The 18,272-nt window shown below is 40.1% G+C and overlaps 5 protein-coding genes across 5 annotated transcripts in view; 2 read left to right on the top strand and 3 right to left on the bottom strand.

The window, feature by feature from the left end:
- LOC126912128 (uncharacterized) overlaps positions 1 to 18,272 on the top strand; it is a 92,318-nt gene that overhangs the window by 58,387 nt on the left and 15,659 nt on the right. The window lies entirely within an intron of this gene.
- Positions 3,182 to 5,224, bottom strand: LOC118279599 (uncharacterized). Its single transcript, XM_035599237.2, has 6 exons — positions 5,179 to 5,224; positions 4,927 to 5,099; positions 4,732 to 4,835; positions 4,475 to 4,626; positions 4,139 to 4,329; positions 3,182 to 4,004 (listed from the first exon to the last, which is right to left on the bottom strand). The coding sequence occupies exons 1-6, from the start codon at positions 5,222 to 5,224 to the stop codon at positions 3,216 to 3,218; spliced, it is 1,455 nt and encodes a 484-aa protein (XP_035455130.2). The 3' UTR covers positions 3,182 to 3,215.
- Positions 5,223 to 7,575, top strand: LOC126912087 (uncharacterized). The gene is made up of 2 exons (XM_050702439.1): positions 5,223 to 5,270; positions 6,860 to 7,575. The coding sequence occupies exons 1-2, from the start codon at positions 5,223 to 5,225 to the stop codon at positions 7,481 to 7,483; spliced, it is 672 nt and encodes a 223-aa protein (XP_050558396.1). The 3' UTR covers positions 7,484 to 7,575.
- LOC118279512 (uncharacterized) lies at positions 8,712 to 10,707 on the bottom strand. The gene is made up of 5 exons (XM_035599147.2): positions 10,459 to 10,707; positions 10,264 to 10,367; positions 9,947 to 10,098; positions 9,635 to 9,825; positions 8,712 to 9,500 (listed from the first exon to the last, which is right to left on the bottom strand). Exons 1-5 carry the CDS (start codon positions 10,624 to 10,626, stop codon positions 8,712 to 8,714), a joined length of 1,404 nt encoding a protein of 467 aa, XP_035455040.2. The 5' UTR covers positions 10,627 to 10,707.
- Positions 13,318 to 15,336, bottom strand: LOC118279598 (uncharacterized). The gene is made up of 6 exons (XM_035599236.2): positions 15,291 to 15,336; positions 15,043 to 15,215; positions 14,848 to 14,951; positions 14,589 to 14,740; positions 14,253 to 14,443; positions 13,318 to 14,118 (listed from the first exon to the last, which is right to left on the bottom strand). The coding sequence occupies exons 1-6, from the start codon at positions 15,334 to 15,336 to the stop codon at positions 13,318 to 13,320; spliced, it is 1,467 nt and encodes a 488-aa protein (XP_035455129.2).

The following is an 18,272-nucleotide window of genomic DNA, read 5'->3' as shown; positions in this document are numbered from 1 at the left end:
CGAAATGGCTGAACAGATTTTGATGAAATGTAGTGCTATTTATTTATACGTGAATATGAGGTTTAATAGAATAAATGAATGATTTTTATAGATATTAATGTTATATTGAACTAAAGTTGTATTGTAGCAATGTCAATAAACTCAAAATTTAACCCCCCTCTGATCCGGAGCTGCGGAGCGAATTACCTAGCGGGTCACCGGGGCTCCGACTCGAAGGGCAGAAGTAGGAACGGTATGGTTTTGAGTCAGTACGAGTCTGACACTCCTCTCGTCTCGCCCAAGGCGAGAGAAGTCATTGGATGATTTTTCCCTTAAAAAAGCCCCCCGGTCCAAGAGGATTTTCACCGCGATAAAAACAAGATCCATATGTTTAGTGTCATTCCTTGAAACTGCACACTTGTGTTGTTGTCTTCCATTTATTATATTATACCTTGTATTTTTATTATTCGTATGAATTCGGAGTAAATTCTAGCATTGTACTATATCTATAATATAAAAATAAGTCGAGTTTTCCATCCTGACGCTATAACTACAGAACGCACGAATCGGTGGAAATCGGTTTTGCATTCGTTGGAAAGGTCTCGGGCTCCGTGAGGTTTATAGCAAAGAAAATTCACAGACAAATGGGCTCTCGCTCGCTCTAATACACACTTGTATATAGAAAATTCCTGTATTTAGTCCCATTATAAAACAACCATACTAATATTATAAATGTGAAAGTATGTGTGTCTGTTTGTCCGTCTTTCACGGCAAAACGAAGCGATGAATCGTAGCAATAGGCGTTCCATTGTCTCTGTCTACCCCCATGGGAGACAGGCGTGAGGTTATATATGTATGTATGTACGGAGTGATGAATTGAAGTGAAATAGTTGAAACGAAGAAAAGGCACGTTCTGTCTCTTTTTGATGCCTCGCTTCCCTAGGGGGTGGAATTTTTGTATGAAGCATTTAACAATTTTCAAGATGGAAAGCTAAAAATTGGTAGGTGTACTATTTGGGACTATTAAAAAAATAGTGCATATCTGTCCCTAACCTGTTAAAGGTAAGCGTCCACAGGCCCGCATCGTACGCATCGCACGCAACGGATTTTAGTTTGTCTTGTATAGAAACTCATACAACTGCGTCCACTGATCCGCATCGTACGGACCGCATCATCAGCAATGCCTACATGTGTGCTGATGACGTCACACGGAATACGTACGTGACGTGCGATGCGTACGACCGCTCGCCTACATGCGATGCGTACTGATGACGTCATACGGAATGCGTACGTGACGTGCGATGCGTACGATGCGGGCCTGTGGACGCTTATATTAAAAAAAGCTAGTAAGAGTCAGTTTGCTTTTCAGTAAATAATATAGGCTACTTATTATCCCGATTTTAAAACAATATCGGGATCTACTCAACATAAATCTTCCAAGTAGGGGTGACTATTAGTTTTTAATGTCCATCGGGTAGATTATTTTAAAACATTATACACGTATTTTTGCGTTTCTTACAGAATCAAATACTTTCATCGATATATTGATTTGAAATAACGCGTGACATCACTTCTATGTACGTTTTATACTTAGAAATGTATAAGTTTTTAAACTGACATGGTCACTAGTTTATCCGTGATCATGGCGCTTGCAACAGTGCCGAAATATCGGAAACTCATAGACATAAATAAACATGGTAAATATCCCGTCTCAAGTTCTAATGATATTAGAAATGACGTAGGTAGTTAGCTACCACTTTTAAACTTTGATTCGTTTTATCTAAGTATTGTTTTCTTATACGACATAACAAAATACGTGTCTAATATTTTAACTGACGGACTAAATCGACTTTTTAATTAATTTTCATACCCCGTCATCATCCCTATTGCTTATAATTTTAGAAGTCATTTCATTTGTACATAAAGTAAATAAATTATGTCGTGTTCGTCACATTTAGTCGTTATTTAAGTTTATTTCAAACTGTAAATAAGTTATTTTTGAATAAAAATATTTATAAAATTATTTCTGTTGTTTCATTCTTAATCCTCATGTACTAATTTAATTGTGGGAGAGCCATGCTTCGGCACGAATGGGCCGGCTCGACCGGAGTGATACCACGACCTCACAGAAAACTGACGTGAAACAACGCTTGCGTTGTGTTTCGTTGTGTGAGTGAGGTTACCGGAGGTCCAATTCCCCCTTCCCAATCCCCGATTCCCCAACAACCCTTAATACCTAGCGCTACTGCCCAGTCTCTGTCAAATATGTAGTCCCTCACAGTGACCATTTTAAAACAATACAATCCTTGAACGTGGCGGCGCATTTGATAACATTTTTTGTAAAGAATCTACCTACCTCTTATCTACACACAGTAGTTTTTACCCATTTTGTTATCAACGGCACGGACATAGAATTCCAAGTGTTGCTTTTCCACGAAAATATACATTGTTTTAACACTATGTGTGGTATTTTTGTAATTTAAAAGGACCACAATTGAAGACAATAGGTCTTCGGTAAAAGTAATTAGATACGTTCTTCGAAATGTCGCGAACGATGACTTTTATACGAGTACGAAATTCCAATGTGATGACGTCATCATTGTCCCACACCTTCACTGTAACAATGTTGGTAAGTTACAATATTATTTTATAACTCAATATTGGCTGCAAAAGTATTCTTAAACTTTATATTTTATTGGATTATCTCCGCCCAGAATAGTGCGATCTACTTCATCAGACGCTACTACGCCGTAGTATCACCTGCTACGCCGTAGCATCGTGTGCTACGAATTTGATTAGACTAATGCTAACAGTTGTTTATGAGTTTAACGCCCGAATACTGAAATGTTACTCAATTTTAAATATCGTGCTATCTCTGTCATTTACAAATAATTTGTAGGGACAGAACTATTATTGAGCGCGTCTTAAAATTGAGTGACGATTAAGTATTTTGACCATTAGTGATTTTGTTATGTGGTGAAACTTACAGAATGTTGAATTTGTATTCCTTAGCTGTGTCGGGAATCAGGGATTTTATAGAAAAAATCGAATTTGAAGTTACTAACAAATATTTTATTCATTGATTATTATTACATACAAGAATATTTTAAAACTATTTAATACATTTAACTAATAATATATACAATTATTATAACATTTTTGGCTTAAGTACAATTTCATTTGTACAATTCCCTAAATTAATAATTATTTACATACATACATACTAGACATTCCTACTAACTATAATGTTTGACGCATCGGTCGTCGTGGCCCCAGTATTTGGCGCTGCGCGGTACTTCGGCGACATGGCGTCTTGGGGTCGCCTTGGCTGTTGTTCCGTCTTTCTTTCCATTAATCCTCCCCTTTCGTGATCTCATACTTATGTGCGGCGGGCGGGAGTCGGGTCCTGACCATGTGTCTTCGCTGACTGAGATTGATTCCTTTGAGAGGGCTCTAAGTCTCAATAACCTAGCTCCAACGCCTAATTTTGGCTTTTCTGGGGCCTGAGACACATTTCTTTCGGGGTGACTTTGGAAGATATCCCCCCCTTGTTGGCAGTCATTAGCCTTTATTCTCGTCTCTTCTGTTTGCCGCCAAGAGTTAAGGTCGTATCTTTTCCTTAAGGTATCATCACCTGTCCATGTATCTTGGCTAACTGAGATTGGTTCTTTCTTAGGCTTCGTGTCCTCATTATTACGCAGACTAATCTGAGATATACTTTGACTGACTTCTTCTGCAAGCGCCGCAGCATCTGGTTTATTCTCGTTCTTCTCGGGACTTTTCTTCCAACATCTATAGCTGGCTTTTCTGACATTTTCTTCCGTGGTTGTTACCAGATGAGCGGTGTAAAACTGTTGCAGCGTAGTCGGTAGGGGAAGAAACTTGTTGAGGCAAAGGTCTGCGGAGAGTAGTAGCCACGTTGTGCTGACTGGTGGGGACGAGAGCAGACGGAGACGGATCGAGACCGAGAGCTCGTCCATCTCTTGAGCTACTACGGAGAGTAGCTCGCGACCGTTTTGCATTAACTGTGGACAAAAGAAAGTTACATATTAGTATTTTAATCTGCTTAGCTGTCACAATGTTACTAAACAATGAATGTATGTGTTTGGCAATAAAACAGCATTTTTTACAAAATAATAAATGTTCGTTTGAAACTTACTTGTGCAGCGAGACTGTGATGTGCACGTGTATCATGGGCGGCGAGTAAAGCACGCAAGTATTGCAGTAGTGGCTCAGCTAGAAAGTGCAGCTTGTCGCCGTTACTGAGGCGAGCGTTGGCGAAGTAATCCCCCATCAGATTCGCAGCGTTGACGAGGAACAGCGGATTTGAGCGCTGTAGCACGTCCAGTTCTGTTGAAGAAGATGACAATTATTTGATATATTCCTTAAGAAGTTTTTACGAAGCTTCGAGCAGAAGTTCAATTCGAGGGGATTGCGGTAAAACCGGGTGAACTGAATTCAAAGGGGTAAATAGATCTTGGGAAAGGGTACTTACTGGAGAAAGTGTCCTGCATGACGACATTAAGGAGGGTTCTATGAAGCAGTGGCTTGTTCTGCTGGCGAGTGAACGAAACACCCACTGCGGCCAGCTTACGCGCCATCACCGGGCACCGCAGGGCCGCCGCGCGGAACGTCGCGAATGCTTGTCTAGACAAAGTAAAATAAAATTATTAGTAATATTTACGGGACACGATGAGAGTAAGATACCAGTAGAAGATATAATTTGAAAAAAAAAAATAGATAAATACTTACTGCACACGCGAGTCGTCCGGACACATGGATGACATTGTAGTCTCAAACTGTTTCAACTTTATGTTGAATTGGATGCCGTCGTCTTCGGGGGAAAATTGTTCCAACTGTAACAAAGATGAGTCAATAAATTAACAATCATGTCCCCAGCTACTAATTAGTAAGTAAAATAATTTAAGAAAATATAATGTTACATACCAAGGCCAATAAGGGATAATATTGTTCATCGACCCGGAGCAAGTCCTTTAAAGCTCCGTCTTCCTCGTCCACCGAGGATTTAGTCTCCGGTGTTTGTGGAGTCTTTACCTCGGGCTCGATGGAGTTGACGGAGTCTCTCCTAGTCTCCCGTTGTTCTTCCATTATCATGGGGTCTGTGGGAAAAGATTAATTAGATTTTGTTTCGAATATGAATTTAAAAAAAGAATCCTTATTATTTCTACGGGTACATACCGGCCGCCTCCACTTCTTCACTCCAGCTAAAACTCTCGATAACCATGTTTTTAAATGATTACAAAAATTATTTCAAGGCTGTTGCACACTCGGTACGCGACTATACAGTGCGATGTCACAAGAGCAACTGGCGAAGTGACGGGTGAACTGCTAGCCTACAACTTGTATTGTGTTAACAACATAATACGTGGTGGGGAGAAGTGATACGCTGTCTCTTTCTAACGCACACGTTTTGTGTATTGCTATCTCACTTTTTAACTGTTAAGCCTACTGACGCGACGTCACGTAGGCTGCGCGACGTGACCGCGTATGCGCACGCTGCTTATCTTAGATTCGAAACTAGTAGAGCTTTACTCAGTATATTTACGTGAGTAATGTTCAAAAGTTTCCTTACAAACCAGACAGAAAACGAAATCTAATTCTATAGACAAGTGGGCGCACTTGGCGTCTGATAAATGATGTTTATTTTTTTGCAAATAGGTTACAAGATAGCACTTTTCCACGTCAATCTCTTAAATAACTAGATGAGACTGGCCAAAACTAACTCAGAGGTTCAAATAAACCGTGACCGAAAACCGTGCAAATGGATTCTATAGTGGTCTTTAGAGGAAATACAACAACTGTATGACCGCACCTATTCAGATGGCAGCACGCATGTGTCAGTGTACTATTATCGAGAGATCACTATTTACATGATCACTGACTCATTTTCTACGTTTGGGTTTAAATAATAATTATCAGCAAACAGTACAATTCCATGGTTATCCCTTACAATTATCTTGTAAGGCAAATTATTAATATAAATAAGAAATAAAACTGGGCCGAGAATTGACCCCTGCGGAACACCCATCTTAACAACAGATCCGGCGGAAATTTTTTCGTTAATTTCGACTCTCTGAATCCTATCACACGAGTATGAGATAAGAAGGTCCAGAGAGTTGCCCCGTAATCCATAATGGGATAGCTTCTTGATCAGTATTTCATGAGGGACACAATCGAACGTTTTGGAGAAGTTATAAAAAATACCCAATGCGTAGCCTGAGTCCTCCCACACGTCATAAAAGTGAAGAATAAGTGAGAAGTTCAATACTTCTGTCCATCAGTTTTTGACCGATCACTTGTAAAACCAAACTGTTATCCATGTAATAATTTATTTCTATCAAAATATCTTTGCATCTGATTTAGATTTTGTAACCTGTTCAGTCAGAAGCAAAAACTGCGTAGATTTGTCATTGTGTGAATTTGACATTTTATGAACTTTACATAGTGAGAGTTTGTCATATCGAGAAATAAACATTTTAGTAATAAATCATTATACGAATTTAACTTTTTAAGTTGAGGACATTTTGCGATCATCATGACGACATCACTGTGTCTAAGAAACTACCAAATCGATCATTGTTTAACAAATAGGTACCACAATATATAAGACTTGGTCTACACCTTATCTACTTTCCCACGCTACCCTACGTACTAACAATACACCCCGGCTTCATACGAGCGCTATATTCTCGGAAATTATGGTGAAACAGGAGTGTAAGTGCGTCCTTTGTCTTGTCTATAGAATTAGATTTCGTTTTCTATCTGGTTCGTGAGGAAACTTTGGAACAAGACTTTGGTACCTAATGCTCGTGATGTCAAACAAGTGTATGTATTACATATTTAGAGATTTAATTCACAGCAAACTACAGTCTATTTCTACAGTCTACAGTCTGTTTCAGTCAGCAGTTTTGCATCGGCGAAACTGAACTCATCGCCTACTGCAAATAATGAGGTCGATGCACCGTGCCCCGCCGCTCCTCGTGTCTCTCCACGTGCAGAGAACACGTCACGCGAAGCTACGTCGACCCCCAAAGTAGCTTACGCCGCAATTGCTGCCGCAAACACGACAGCTGCTACACTACCTAAGCAGCCAAAAAGGGGTAAGCAGAACCGGCGCTGTGAATCCGTATCAAGGATTCCGGTACAGCGCTGTCCAGGAAAGCCTGAGTGTGATGAGGATGGCTTCATCAAAGTCCAAAAGAAGAAGAAGAAGAAGCCTACTTCTCGCAATCAGTGCGGTACTGGACTGACCGGACCTAACATGCTGCTGCGTCCAGCTGTGCCTACGACGCTGCTGTATGTGTCCCGACTACACCAAACCACGAAGGTTGAGGACATCGTGGAGTATGTGAAGGTGAAGACCAACTGGACCTTGAGGGTCGTAAGGTTGGAACCGCGTCAAAATACCAACTTCAAGTCGTTTGTGGTGCGAGTTCCAACTCAACATCTCGAGAAGTTCCTCAAGGCAGAATTTTGGCCGTAGGGTGTCATATACCGACGTTTTCGAGGCAGGCTACGTGACACCGAGCAGCGTAATACGACGCCACGCATCGTCACATCGTGTGACCTTAATAATTAATATGAGAATTATGTATTTATATAGTATTTTATGTTTTAGTATAGTATTATTGTATTGATATGGGCCTTCGTTGCCTGATATAAATTAATAAATAAATAAAAAGAAAAAAAAAATAGTGAGAGTTTTTCATGTCGAGAAATAAATATTTTGACTAGAAATCATTATGCGAATTTGACTTTTTAAGTTGAGGACATTTTGCGATCGGATGTCATGAATATGGTATGCGAATATGGAATTGCTGATACCGATGATGACATCACAATGTTTAGTCAGGTACTCATACAACAATTATCGCTTCTGTTTCCAAGAAACTACTAAATCGATCATTGTTTAAGAAATACTACAATATATGAGACTTGCACTACCCCTTATCTACTTTCCCACGCTACCCTACGTACTAACAATACCCCCCGGCTTCATACGAGCGCTATATTCTCGGAAATTATGGTGAAACAGGAGTGTAAGTGCGTCCACTGTCTTGTCTATAAAATTAGATTTCGTTTTCTATCTGGTTTGGGAGGAAACTTTGGAACAAGGCTTTGGTAATGCTCATGATGTCAAACAAGTGTAAGTATTAATAGAGAGATTTAATTCATAGCAAACTACAGTCTATTTCGTCAGATGCTACTACGCCGTAGTATCGCCTGCTACGCCGTAGCATCATGGACAACTAATTTGATTAGACTAAATGCTAACAGTTGTTTATGAGTTTGAATGATTTTGTTAGGCTCACCCCCTATTAGTTACATGGGACTTTAACACAAAATGGTGAAAAGTGGGTGTACATTGTATAACGGCATTACGTGCCGTAATGTGCACCTCTGCCTATCCCTTCGGGGATAAAAGGCGTGAAGTTGTGTGTGTGTGTGATTTTGTTATGAGGTGAAACTAACAGAATGTTGAATTTGTATTCCATAGCTGTGTCAGGAATCAGGGATTTTATAGAAAAAAATGAATTTTAAGTTATCAAACAATATTTTATTCCTTGATTATTATTACATTGAAGAATACAACAACACAAATATTATAACATTTTTGGCTTAAATTACAATTTCATTTGTACAATTCATTAAATAAATAATTATTTACAATCTACTATAAGAATTGGAATAGTAAATAGTAGTGATTCCTACTAACTATAATGTTTGACGCATCGGTCGTCGTGGCCCCAGTATTTGGCGCTGCGCGGTACTTCGGCGACATGGCGTCTTGGGGTCGCCTTGGCTGTTGTTCCGTCTTTCTTTCCAATAATCCTCCCCTTTCGTGATCTCATACTTATGTGCGGCGGGCGGGAGTCGGGTCCTGACCATGTGTCTTCGCTGACTGAGATTGATTCCTTTGAGAGGGCTCTAAGTCTCAATAACCTAGCTCCAGGGCCTAATTTTGGCTTTTCTGGGGCCTGAGACACATTTCTTTCGGGGTGACTTTGGAAGATATCCCCCCCTTGTTGGCAGTCATTAGCCTTTATTCTCGTCTCTTCTGTTTGCCGCCAAGAGTTAAGGTCGTATCTTTTCCTTAAGGTATCATCACCTGTCCATGTATCTTGGCTAACTGAGAGTGGTTCTTTCTTAGGCTTCGTGTCCTCATTATTACGCAGACTAATCTGAGATATACTTTTGCTGACTTCTTCTGCAAGCGCCGCAGCATCTGGTTTATTCTCGTTCTTCTCGGGGCTTTTCTTCCAACATCTATAGCTGGCTTCACTGACATTTTCTTCCGTGGTTGTTACCAGATGAGCGGTGTAAAACTGTTGCAGCGTAGTCGGTAGGGGAAGAAACTTGTTGAGGCAAAGGTCTGCGGAGAGTAGTAGCCACGTTGTGCTGACTGGTGGGGACGAGAGCAGACGGAGACGGATCGAGACCGAGAGCTCGTCCATCTCTTGAGCTACTACGGAGAGTAGCTCGCGACCGTTTTGCATTAACTGTGGACAAAAGAAAGTTACATATTAGTATTTTAATCTGCTTAGCTGTCACAATGTTACTAAACAATGAATGTATGTGTTTGGCAATAAAACAGCATTTTTTACAAAATAATAAATGTTCGTTTGAAACTTACTTGTGCAGCGAGACTGTGATGTGCACGTGTATCATGGGCGGCGAGTAAAGCACGCAAGTATTGCAGTAGTGGCTCAGCTAGAAAGTGAAGCTTGTCGCCGTTACTGAGGCGAGCGTTGGCGAAGTAATCCCCCATCAGATTCGCAGCGTTGACGAGGAACAGCGGATTTGAGCGCTGTAGCACGTCCAGTTCTGTTGAAGAAGATGACAATTATTTAATATATTTCTTAAGAAGTTCAATTCGAGGACATTGCGGTAAAACCGGGTGAACTGAATTCAAAGGGGTAAATAGATCTTGGGAAAGGGTACTTACTGGAGAAAGTGTCCTGCATGACGACATTAAGGAGGGTTTTACGAAGCAGTGGCTTGTTCTGCTGGCGAGTGAACGAAACACCCACTGCGGCCAGCTTACGCGCCATCACCGGGCACCGCAGGGCCGCCGCGCGGAACGTCGCGAATGCTTGTCTAGACAAAGTAAAAAAAAAAAATATTACACTTTTTGATCTCCGAAGAGGTGTACAGTTATATTATTGGGAATGAGTCTATTAATATTTACGGGACACGATAAGAAGAAGATACTAGTAGAAGATAAAATTATTTTGAAAAAAAAAGAAATAAGTAAATACTTACTGCACACGCGAGTCGTCCGGACACATGGATGACATTGTAGTCTCAAACTGTTTCAACTTTATGTTGAATTGGATGCCGTCGTCTTCAGGGGAAAATTGTTCCAACTGTAACAAAGATGAGTCAATAAATTAACAATCATGTCCCCAGCTATTAATTAGTAAGTAAAATAATTTAAGAAAATATAATGTTACATACCAAGGCCAATAAGGGATAATATTGTTCATCGACCCGGAGCAAGTCCTTTAAAGCTCCGTCTTCCTCGTCCACCGAGGATTTAGTCTCCGGTGTTTGTGGAGTCTTTACCTCGGGCTCGATGGAGTTGACGGAGTCTCTCCTAGTCTCCCGTTGTTCTTCCATTATCATGGGATCTGTGGGAAAAAGTTAATTAGATTTTGTTTCGAATAGGAATAAAAAAAAATCCTTAGTATTTCTACGGGTACATACCGGCCGACTCCACTTCTTCACTCCAGCTAAAACTCTCGATAACCATGTTTTTAAATGATTACAAAAATTACTTAGATTACAAATCGGTACACGACTATACAGTGCGATGTCACAAGAGCAACTGGCGAAGTGACGGGTGAACTGCTAGCCTACAACTTGTATTGTGTTAACAACATACAATACGTGGTGGGGAGAAGTGATACGCTGTCTCTCTCTAACGCACACGTTTTGTGTATTGCTATCTCACTACTTCACTATTGTATATTTTGTCCCTATCTAACGTATCAATTGGTGTGTGTGTGTATGTGGCTATCTCTTTTTGTCCGATATTGTTAAAAAAGTGATTACAAATAATTTGACCAGTAGAATAAGGTATGATGAAAACAAGATTAAATTGGTTTTCGTTCATTACTGCAATAAAATGTTCAGAAGCTTTTTGAAGCCTTCAGTTCCATATACAGACAGAATGTATGTTGGGATGTACAGATTCCCATATTTAGAGAGATGAGAGAGCGCTGCTCTTAAGTTTCATTTACATAGCTGTGTATGATATTGTCTAGTCCCATCACGCCACATATCCATCGCAGCATCCTCATCTCTGCTGTAGGCAAACTTCTTTCACCCGCCTTTCTCATGGCCCAGCACCCGAATCCATATAGATCGACAGGTGTGACCACTCATTTGTAAAGGACATATTTTAACGAATTGTTAAATGGAACTCAAAGGAACAGGCATTCAACAAAATAGTCAATGTGGTATTCCAAGATTAAATTAAGGTTAGGAGGTTAGCCAGTTCGCTAGGATCAAATGCTTTTTCGGGGTCGAGGAATTTCGTAATACATTTATGTACCTTTTACCTAAATCTACTGTTCTACAATTTCTGCCGTCAAAGCAGCATTTTTAATTTCTAATATAATATAAGTTTGAAATTGCTAATCCGCCTAAAGCAAGCGTGGTATTTTATAATGCTCAAACGTTTCCTGGAAAAGAACGCGTTAGGTAACCGATAAGGTCGGCTATCGTAACCTAAAGACTAAGCCTACTGACCCGACGTCACGTAGGCTGCGCGACGTGACCGCGTATGCGCACGCTGCTTATCTTTGATTCGAAACTAGTAGAGCTTTACTCAGTATATTTACGTGAGTAATGTTCAAAAGTTTCCTTACAAACCAGACAGAAAACGAAATCTAATTCTATAGACAAGGCAGTGGGCGCACTTGGCGCCTGATAAATGATATTTATTTTTTTGCAAATGGGTTACAAGATAACTTTTCCACGTCAATCTCTTAAATAACTAGATGAGACTGGCCAAAACTAACTCAGAGGTTCAAATAAACCGTGACCGAAAACCGTGCAAATGGATTCTATAGTGGTATTTAGAGGAAATACAACAACAGTATGACCGCACCTATTCAGATGGCAGCACGCATGTGTCAGTGTACTATTTTCGAGAGAGCACTATTTACATGATCACTGACTCATTTTCTACATTTGGGTTTAAATGGTAAAGAGGTATTATCAGCAAACAGTACAATTCCATGGTTACCTCTTACAAGATAAGGTGAATCACTATAATATAAATAAGAAATAAAAATGGGCCGAGATTTGACCCCTGCGGAACACCCACCTTAACAATAGACCCGGCGGAAATTTTTCCGTTAATTTCGACTCTCTGAATCCTATCAGAGTATGAGATAAGTAGGTCCAGAGAGTTGCCTCGTATTCCATAATGGGATAGCTTCCTGATCAGTGTATCATGAGGGACACAGTCGAACGCCTTGGATAAGTCACAAAAATTACCCAATGCGTCGCCTGATATTTTGCAATTGAATATCATTTTGCGAAAATGACATTGTGAGCGGATACCGATGTCGTTATCACGTTGGAATGTCTAGTCAGGTATACATACAACAATTATCGCTTCTGTTTCCAAGAAACTACCAAATCGATCATTGTTTAACAAATAGGTACCACAATATATAAGACTTGGTCTACACCTTATCTACTTTCCCACGCTTCCCTACGTACTAACAATACACCCCGGCTTCATACGAGCGCTATATTCTCAGAAATTATGGTGAAACAGGGGTGTAAGTGCGTCCACTGTCTTGTCTATAGAATTAGATTTCGTTTTCTTTTTGGTTTGTGAGGAAACTTTGGAACAAGGCTTTGGTAATGCTCGTGATGGCAAACAAGTGTAAACAAGTCTAAACTACAGTCTATTTCGTCAGATTTTACTACACCGTAGTATCACCTGCTACGCCGTAGCATCGTGTGGTACGAATTAAAAATAACCTTTTCTATAATATACGATAAGACTAATGCTAATAGTTGTTTATGAGTCTATTATGAAGTGAAACTTACAGAATGTTGAATTTGTATTCCTTAGCTGTGTCAGGAATAAGGGGTTTTATAGAAAATATCGAATTTGAAGTTATCAAAAATTATTTTATTCATTGATTATTATTACATTACATTAAAGTATAATTATTTTACAACTATTTAATACATTTAAGTAATATACACAACATTTATAACGTAATTTTTGGTTTAAGTAACAATTTCATTTGTACAATTCCCTAAATTAATAATTATTTACATACATACATACTAGACATTCCTACTAACTATAATGTTTGACGCATCGGTCGTCGTGGCCCCAGTATTTGGCGCTGCGCGGTACTTCGGCGACATGGCGTCTTGGGGTCGCCTTGGCTGTTGTTCCGTCTTTCTTTCATTAATCCTCCCCTTTCGTGATCTCATACTTATGTGCGGCGGGCGGGAGTCGGGTCCTGACCATGTGTCTTCGCTGACTGAGATTGATTCCTTTGAGAGGGCTCTAAGTCTCAATAACCTAGCTCCAACGCCTAATTTTGGCTTTTCTGGGGCCTGAGACACATTTCTTTCGGGGTGACTTTGGAAGATATCCCCCCCTTGTTGGCAGTCATTAGCCTTTATTCTCGTCTCTTCTGTTTGCCGCCAAGAGTTAAGGTCGTATCTTTTCCTTAAGGTATCATCACCTGTCCATGTATCTTGGCTAACTGAGATTGGTTCTTTCTTAGGCTTCGTGTCCTCATTATTACGCAGACTAATCTGAGATATACTTTGACTGACTTCTTCTGCAAGCGCCGCAGCATCTGGTTTATTCTCGTTCTTCTCGGGACTTTTCTTCCAACATCTATAGCTGGCTTCACTGACATTTTCTTCCGTGGTTGTTACCAGATGAGCGGTGTAAAACTGTTGCAGCGTAGTCGGTAGGGGAAGAAACTTGTTGAGGCAAAGGTCTGCGGAGAGTAGTAGCCACGTTGTGCTGACTGGTGGGGGCGAGAGCAGACGGAGACGGATCGAGACCGAGAGCTCGTCCATCTCTTGAGCTACTACGGAGAGTAGATCGCGACCGTTTTGCATTAACTGTGGACAAAAGAAAGTTACATATTAGTATTTTAATCTGCTTAGCTGTCACAATATTACTAAACAATGAATGTATGTGTTTGGCAATAAAACAGCATTTTTTACAAAATAATAAATGTTCGTTTGAAACTTACTTGTGCAGCGAGACTGTGATGTGCACGTGTATCATGGGCGGCGAGTAAAGCACGCAAGTATTGCAGTAGTGGCTCAGCTAGAAAGTGCAGCTTGTCGCCGTTACTGAGGCGAGCGTTGGCGAAGTAATCCCCCATCAGATTCGCAGCGTTGACGAGGAACAGCGGATTTGAGCGCTGTAGCACGTCCAGTTCTGTTGAAGAAGATGACAATTATTTGATATATTCCTTAAGAAGTTTTTACGAAGCTTCGAGCAGAAGTTCAATTCGAGGGGATTGCGGTAAAACCGGGTGAACTGAATTCAAAGGGGTAAATAGATCTTGGGAAAGGGTACTTACTGGAGAAAGTGTCCTGCATGACGACATTAAGGAGGGTTCTACGAAGCAGTGGCTTGTTCTGCTGGCGAGTGAACGAAACACCCACTGCGGCCAGCTTACGCGCCATCACCGGGCACCGCAGGGCCGCCGCGCGGAACGTCGCGAATGCTTGTCTAGACAAAGTAAAATAAAATTATTAGTAATATTTACGGGACACGATGAGAATAAGATACTAGTAGAAGATATAATTTGAAAAAAAAAGAAATAGATAAATACTTACTGCACACGCGAGTCGTCCGGACACATGGATGACATTGTAGTCTCAAACTGTTTCAACTTTATGTTGAATTGGATGCCGTCGTCTTCAGGGGAAAATTGTTCCAACTGTAACAAAGATGAGTCAATAAATTAACAATCATGTCCCCAGCTATTAATTAGTAAGTAAAACAATTTAAGAAAATATAATGTTACATACCAAGGCCAATAAGGGATAATATTGTTCATCGACCCGGAGCAAGTCCTTTAAAGCTCCGTCTTCCTCGTCCACCGAGGATTTAGTCTCCGGTGTTTGTGGAGTCTTTACCTCGGGCTCGATGGAGTTGACGGAGTCTCTCCTAGTCTCTCGTTGTTCTTCCATTATCATGGGATCTGTGGGAAAAAGTTAATTAGATTTTGTTTCGAATAGGAATAAAAAAAATCCTTAGTATTTCTACGGGTACATACCGGCCGACTCCACTTCTTCACTCCAGCTAAAACTCTCGATAACCATGTTTTTAAATGATTACAAAAATTATTTCAAGGCTGATGCACACTCGGTACACGACTATACAGTGCGATGTCACAAGAGCAACTGGCGAAGTGACGGGTGAACTGCTAGCCTACAACTTGTATTGTGTTAACAACATACAATACGTGGTGGGGAGAAGTGATACGCTGTCTCTCTCTAACGCACACCTTTTGTGTTTTGCTATCTCACTTTTTCACTATTGTATATTTTGTCCTTATCTAACGCATCAATTGCTGTGTAGTCATATGTGGCTATCTCTTTCTGACTTATATTGTTAAAGAAGTTATTACAAATAAATTGACCAGTAGAATAAGGTATGATGAAAACAAGATTAAATTGGTTTTCGTTCATTAATGCAATAAAATGCTCAGAAGCTTTTTGAAGCCTTCAGTTCCATATACAGACAGAATGTATGTTGGGATGTACAGATTCCCATATTTAGAGAGACGAGAGAGCGCTGCTCTTAAGTTTCATTTACATAGCCGTGTATTATATTGTCTAGTCCCATCACGCCACATATCCATCGCAGCATCCTCATCTCTGCTGTAGGCAAACTTCTTTCACCCGCCTTTCTCATGGCCCAGCACCCGAATCCATATAGATCGACCGGTGTGGCCACTCAATTTTAAAGGACATATTTTAACGAATTGTTAAATGGAACTCAATGGAACAGACATTCAAAGAAATAGTCAATGTGGTATTCCGAGATTAAATTAAGGTTAGGAGGTTAGCCAGTTCGCTAGGATCAAATGCTTTTTCGGGGTCGAGGAATTTCGTAATACATTTATGTACCTTTTACCTAAATCTACTGTTCTACAATTTCTGCCGTCAAAGCAGCATTTTTAATTTCTAATATAATATAAGTTTGAAATTGCTAATCCGCCTAAAGCAAGCGTGGTATTTTATAATGCTCAAACGTTTCCTGGAAGAGAACGCGTTAGGTAAGCGATAAGGTCGGCTATCGTAACCTAAAGACTAAGCCTACTGACGCGACGTCACGTAGGCTGCACATTCAACAAAGTAATCAATGTAGTATTTCGATCTTCAAAATCAAACATCTTACTAATTCAATAGCTAACATCCATCCATACATTTTAACTGATTTTCACCTGTGAATGAGCTGGAGAATATATGGTTGGAGGTGGTTCACTGTGTCGCCCAATTTCTTATTAGCCATGGCAACTTTAAAAGAAAATTGTTCTGATTCACCATTGTGCCTACGTTCGACAGCGGAGTTGCAATATGAGCAGTCCGCCCTTCACATACTTTGGGACTGTAGTAGATTATTTGTTTCATCAGCCGTACTTTATTATACAGACCCTGTGGAATCTAGAACAAATTTCTCTTTACAAGTGGAAACAAGTAAATTAGGTCACACATAGGAGCCATTTAGTTTTTGCTCAAATCATGCTACTGCTTAGCGGCTCGAATTTTCACAATTGTGCAGTCGCTTTTGTGCCTTTAGACTTAAGTCATTATGTCCCATGCGTTAAATAATTTAAAATAAGAGAGAACTATCGTGTTTCCTTCTCCTATTATAATATGTTCCGATTTATTTCATTGCGGGTCCCAAGAGAGAAATTCATGAGCCTGAGACGCGCTAGACTTCAGTGTTTCGGTGTTTTCATGGTTGTATCTATTGTAGATCCTAGCTAACAGGTTGTGGCGAACTTGTCCCAATCCATCCATATATTTCAACTTCCATATTAAAAAGGGTGTATGTTAATAATAGTTACATATTTAAAAAGCCCACATTTCAATATGTCATACCTTTGTAGACATAAGTACTCGTGTTATTTATTACTTTTTCTAGTAAATATTTATGACATAGCATTGTCTCACTCGTCGTCCTTTGCTTATCTTTGTAATCCGCTTACTTTCAACCACCGCCGAAGACAATAGGTAATTAGATACATAAAAGTAATTAGATACGTTCTTCGAAATGTCGCGAACAATGACTTTTATACGAGTACGAAATTCCAATGTGATGACGTCATCATTGTCCCACACCTTCACTGTAACAATGTTGGTAAGTTACAATATTATTTTATAACTCAATATTGGCTGCAAAAGTATTCTTAATAACATTTTCAGAATAGTGCGATCTACTTCAACAGACGCTACTACGGCGTAGTATCACCTGCTACGCCGTAGCATCATGTGCTACGAATTTAATTAGATTATTGCATGCAAACAGTTCTTTGCCATCATGAGCGTCACCAAACCACTGGAGAAATCTACATACATACATACATATCGTCACGCCTTTAATCCCCGAAGGGGTAGGCAGAGGTGCACATTATAGCACGTAATGCCACTGTGTACACCCACTTTTCACCATTTATGTTGTAAGTCCCATGTAATAGGTGGTGAGCCTATTGCCATATACCGGGCACATTTCCAGACTCCGTGCTACCACTGAGAAAATTTCGAAAAACCGAAAAAAGCCCAGTAATACTTCGCCCGACCCGGGAATCGAACCCGAGACCCCTTGCCCGGCAGTCGCACTTGCTACCACTCGGCCAACGAGGGAGTCTAATATTATAAAGCTGAACAGTTTGTTTGAATACGCTAATCTCCGGAACTACTGGTCCGATTTGAATAATTATTTTTGTGTCGGTAGTGTTAAGGAAGGGTATAGGCTATAAAACATCACGCTATGACCAATAGGAGCCAAGCAACGCAAAACCGCACGGAAGTAGTTAGATTAGAATATACTAAGTGTTTAGTACAAGGAACATTTTGTAACTTCGGTCCAGTTTTCTAGATAAATCAGTTAAAATTTGATCATCAATAACTTTGTAAACCCATATAAATGTATGGGATTACGAAGTTATTGACGCAGTTACATTTTAATGTTTAATGGAATAACTGAATCTACAAAAATAAGTAAGATACCAAGTAAACAGCTTTTATTT

Source organism: Spodoptera frugiperda, chromosome 22 (assembly GCF_023101765.2).
Source record: "Spodoptera frugiperda isolate SF20-4 chromosome 22, AGI-APGP_CSIRO_Sfru_2.0, whole genome shotgun sequence".
Classification (NCBI taxonomy): domain Eukaryota; kingdom Metazoa; phylum Arthropoda; class Insecta; order Lepidoptera; family Noctuidae; genus Spodoptera; species Spodoptera frugiperda.
The sequence above is the reverse complement of the archived record's forward strand: the minus strand, read 5'-3'. Positions and strand labels throughout refer to the sequence as shown.

Bases quoted from the DNA above. Each gene is read 5' to 3' on its own strand.
- LOC118279512 (XM_035599147.2), bottom strand. From the start codon at position 10,626: ATGATAATGGAAGAACAACGGGAGACTAGGAGAGACTCCGTCAACTCC. The intron at 10,368-10,458 runs GTATGTAACATT...TCTTTGTTACAG, and splicing joins ATTATCCCTTATTGGCCTTG to TTGGAACAATTTTCCCCTGA. The intron at 10,099-10,263 runs GTAAGTATTTAC...TACTTTGTCTAG, and splicing joins CCGGACGACTCGCGTGTGCA to ACAAGCATTCGCGACGTTCC.
- LOC118279598 (XM_035599236.2), bottom strand. From the start codon at position 15,336: ATGGTTATCGAGAGTTTTAGCTGGAGTGAAGAAGTGGAGTCGGCCG. The intron at 14,741-14,847 runs GTAAGTATTTAT...TACTTTGTCTAG, and splicing joins CCGGACGACTCGCGTGTGCA to ACAAGCATTCGCGACGTTCC. The intron at 14,119-14,252 runs GTAAGTTTCAAA...TTTTGTCCACAG, and splicing joins ATCACAGTCTCGCTGCACAA to TTAATGCAAAACGGTCGCGA.
- LOC126912087 (XM_050702439.1), top strand. From the start codon at position 5,223: ATGTTTTTAAATGATTACAAAAATTATTTCAAGGCTGTTGCACACTCG. The intron at 5,271-6,859 runs GTACGCGACTAT...TTTAATTCACAG, and splicing joins TCAAGGCTGTTGCACACTCG to CAAACTACAGTCTATTTCTA.
- LOC118279599 (XM_035599237.2), bottom strand. From the start codon at position 5,224: ATGGTTATCGAGAGTTTTAGCTGGAGTGAAGAAGTGGAGGCGGCCG. The intron at 5,100-5,178 runs GTATGTACCCGT...CTTTTCCCACAG, and splicing joins TGAAGAAGTGGAGGCGGCCG to ACCCCATGATAATGGAAGAA. The intron at 4,627-4,731 runs GTAAGTATTTAT...TACTTTGTCTAG, and splicing joins CCGGACGACTCGCGTGTGCA to ACAAGCATTCGCGACGTTCC.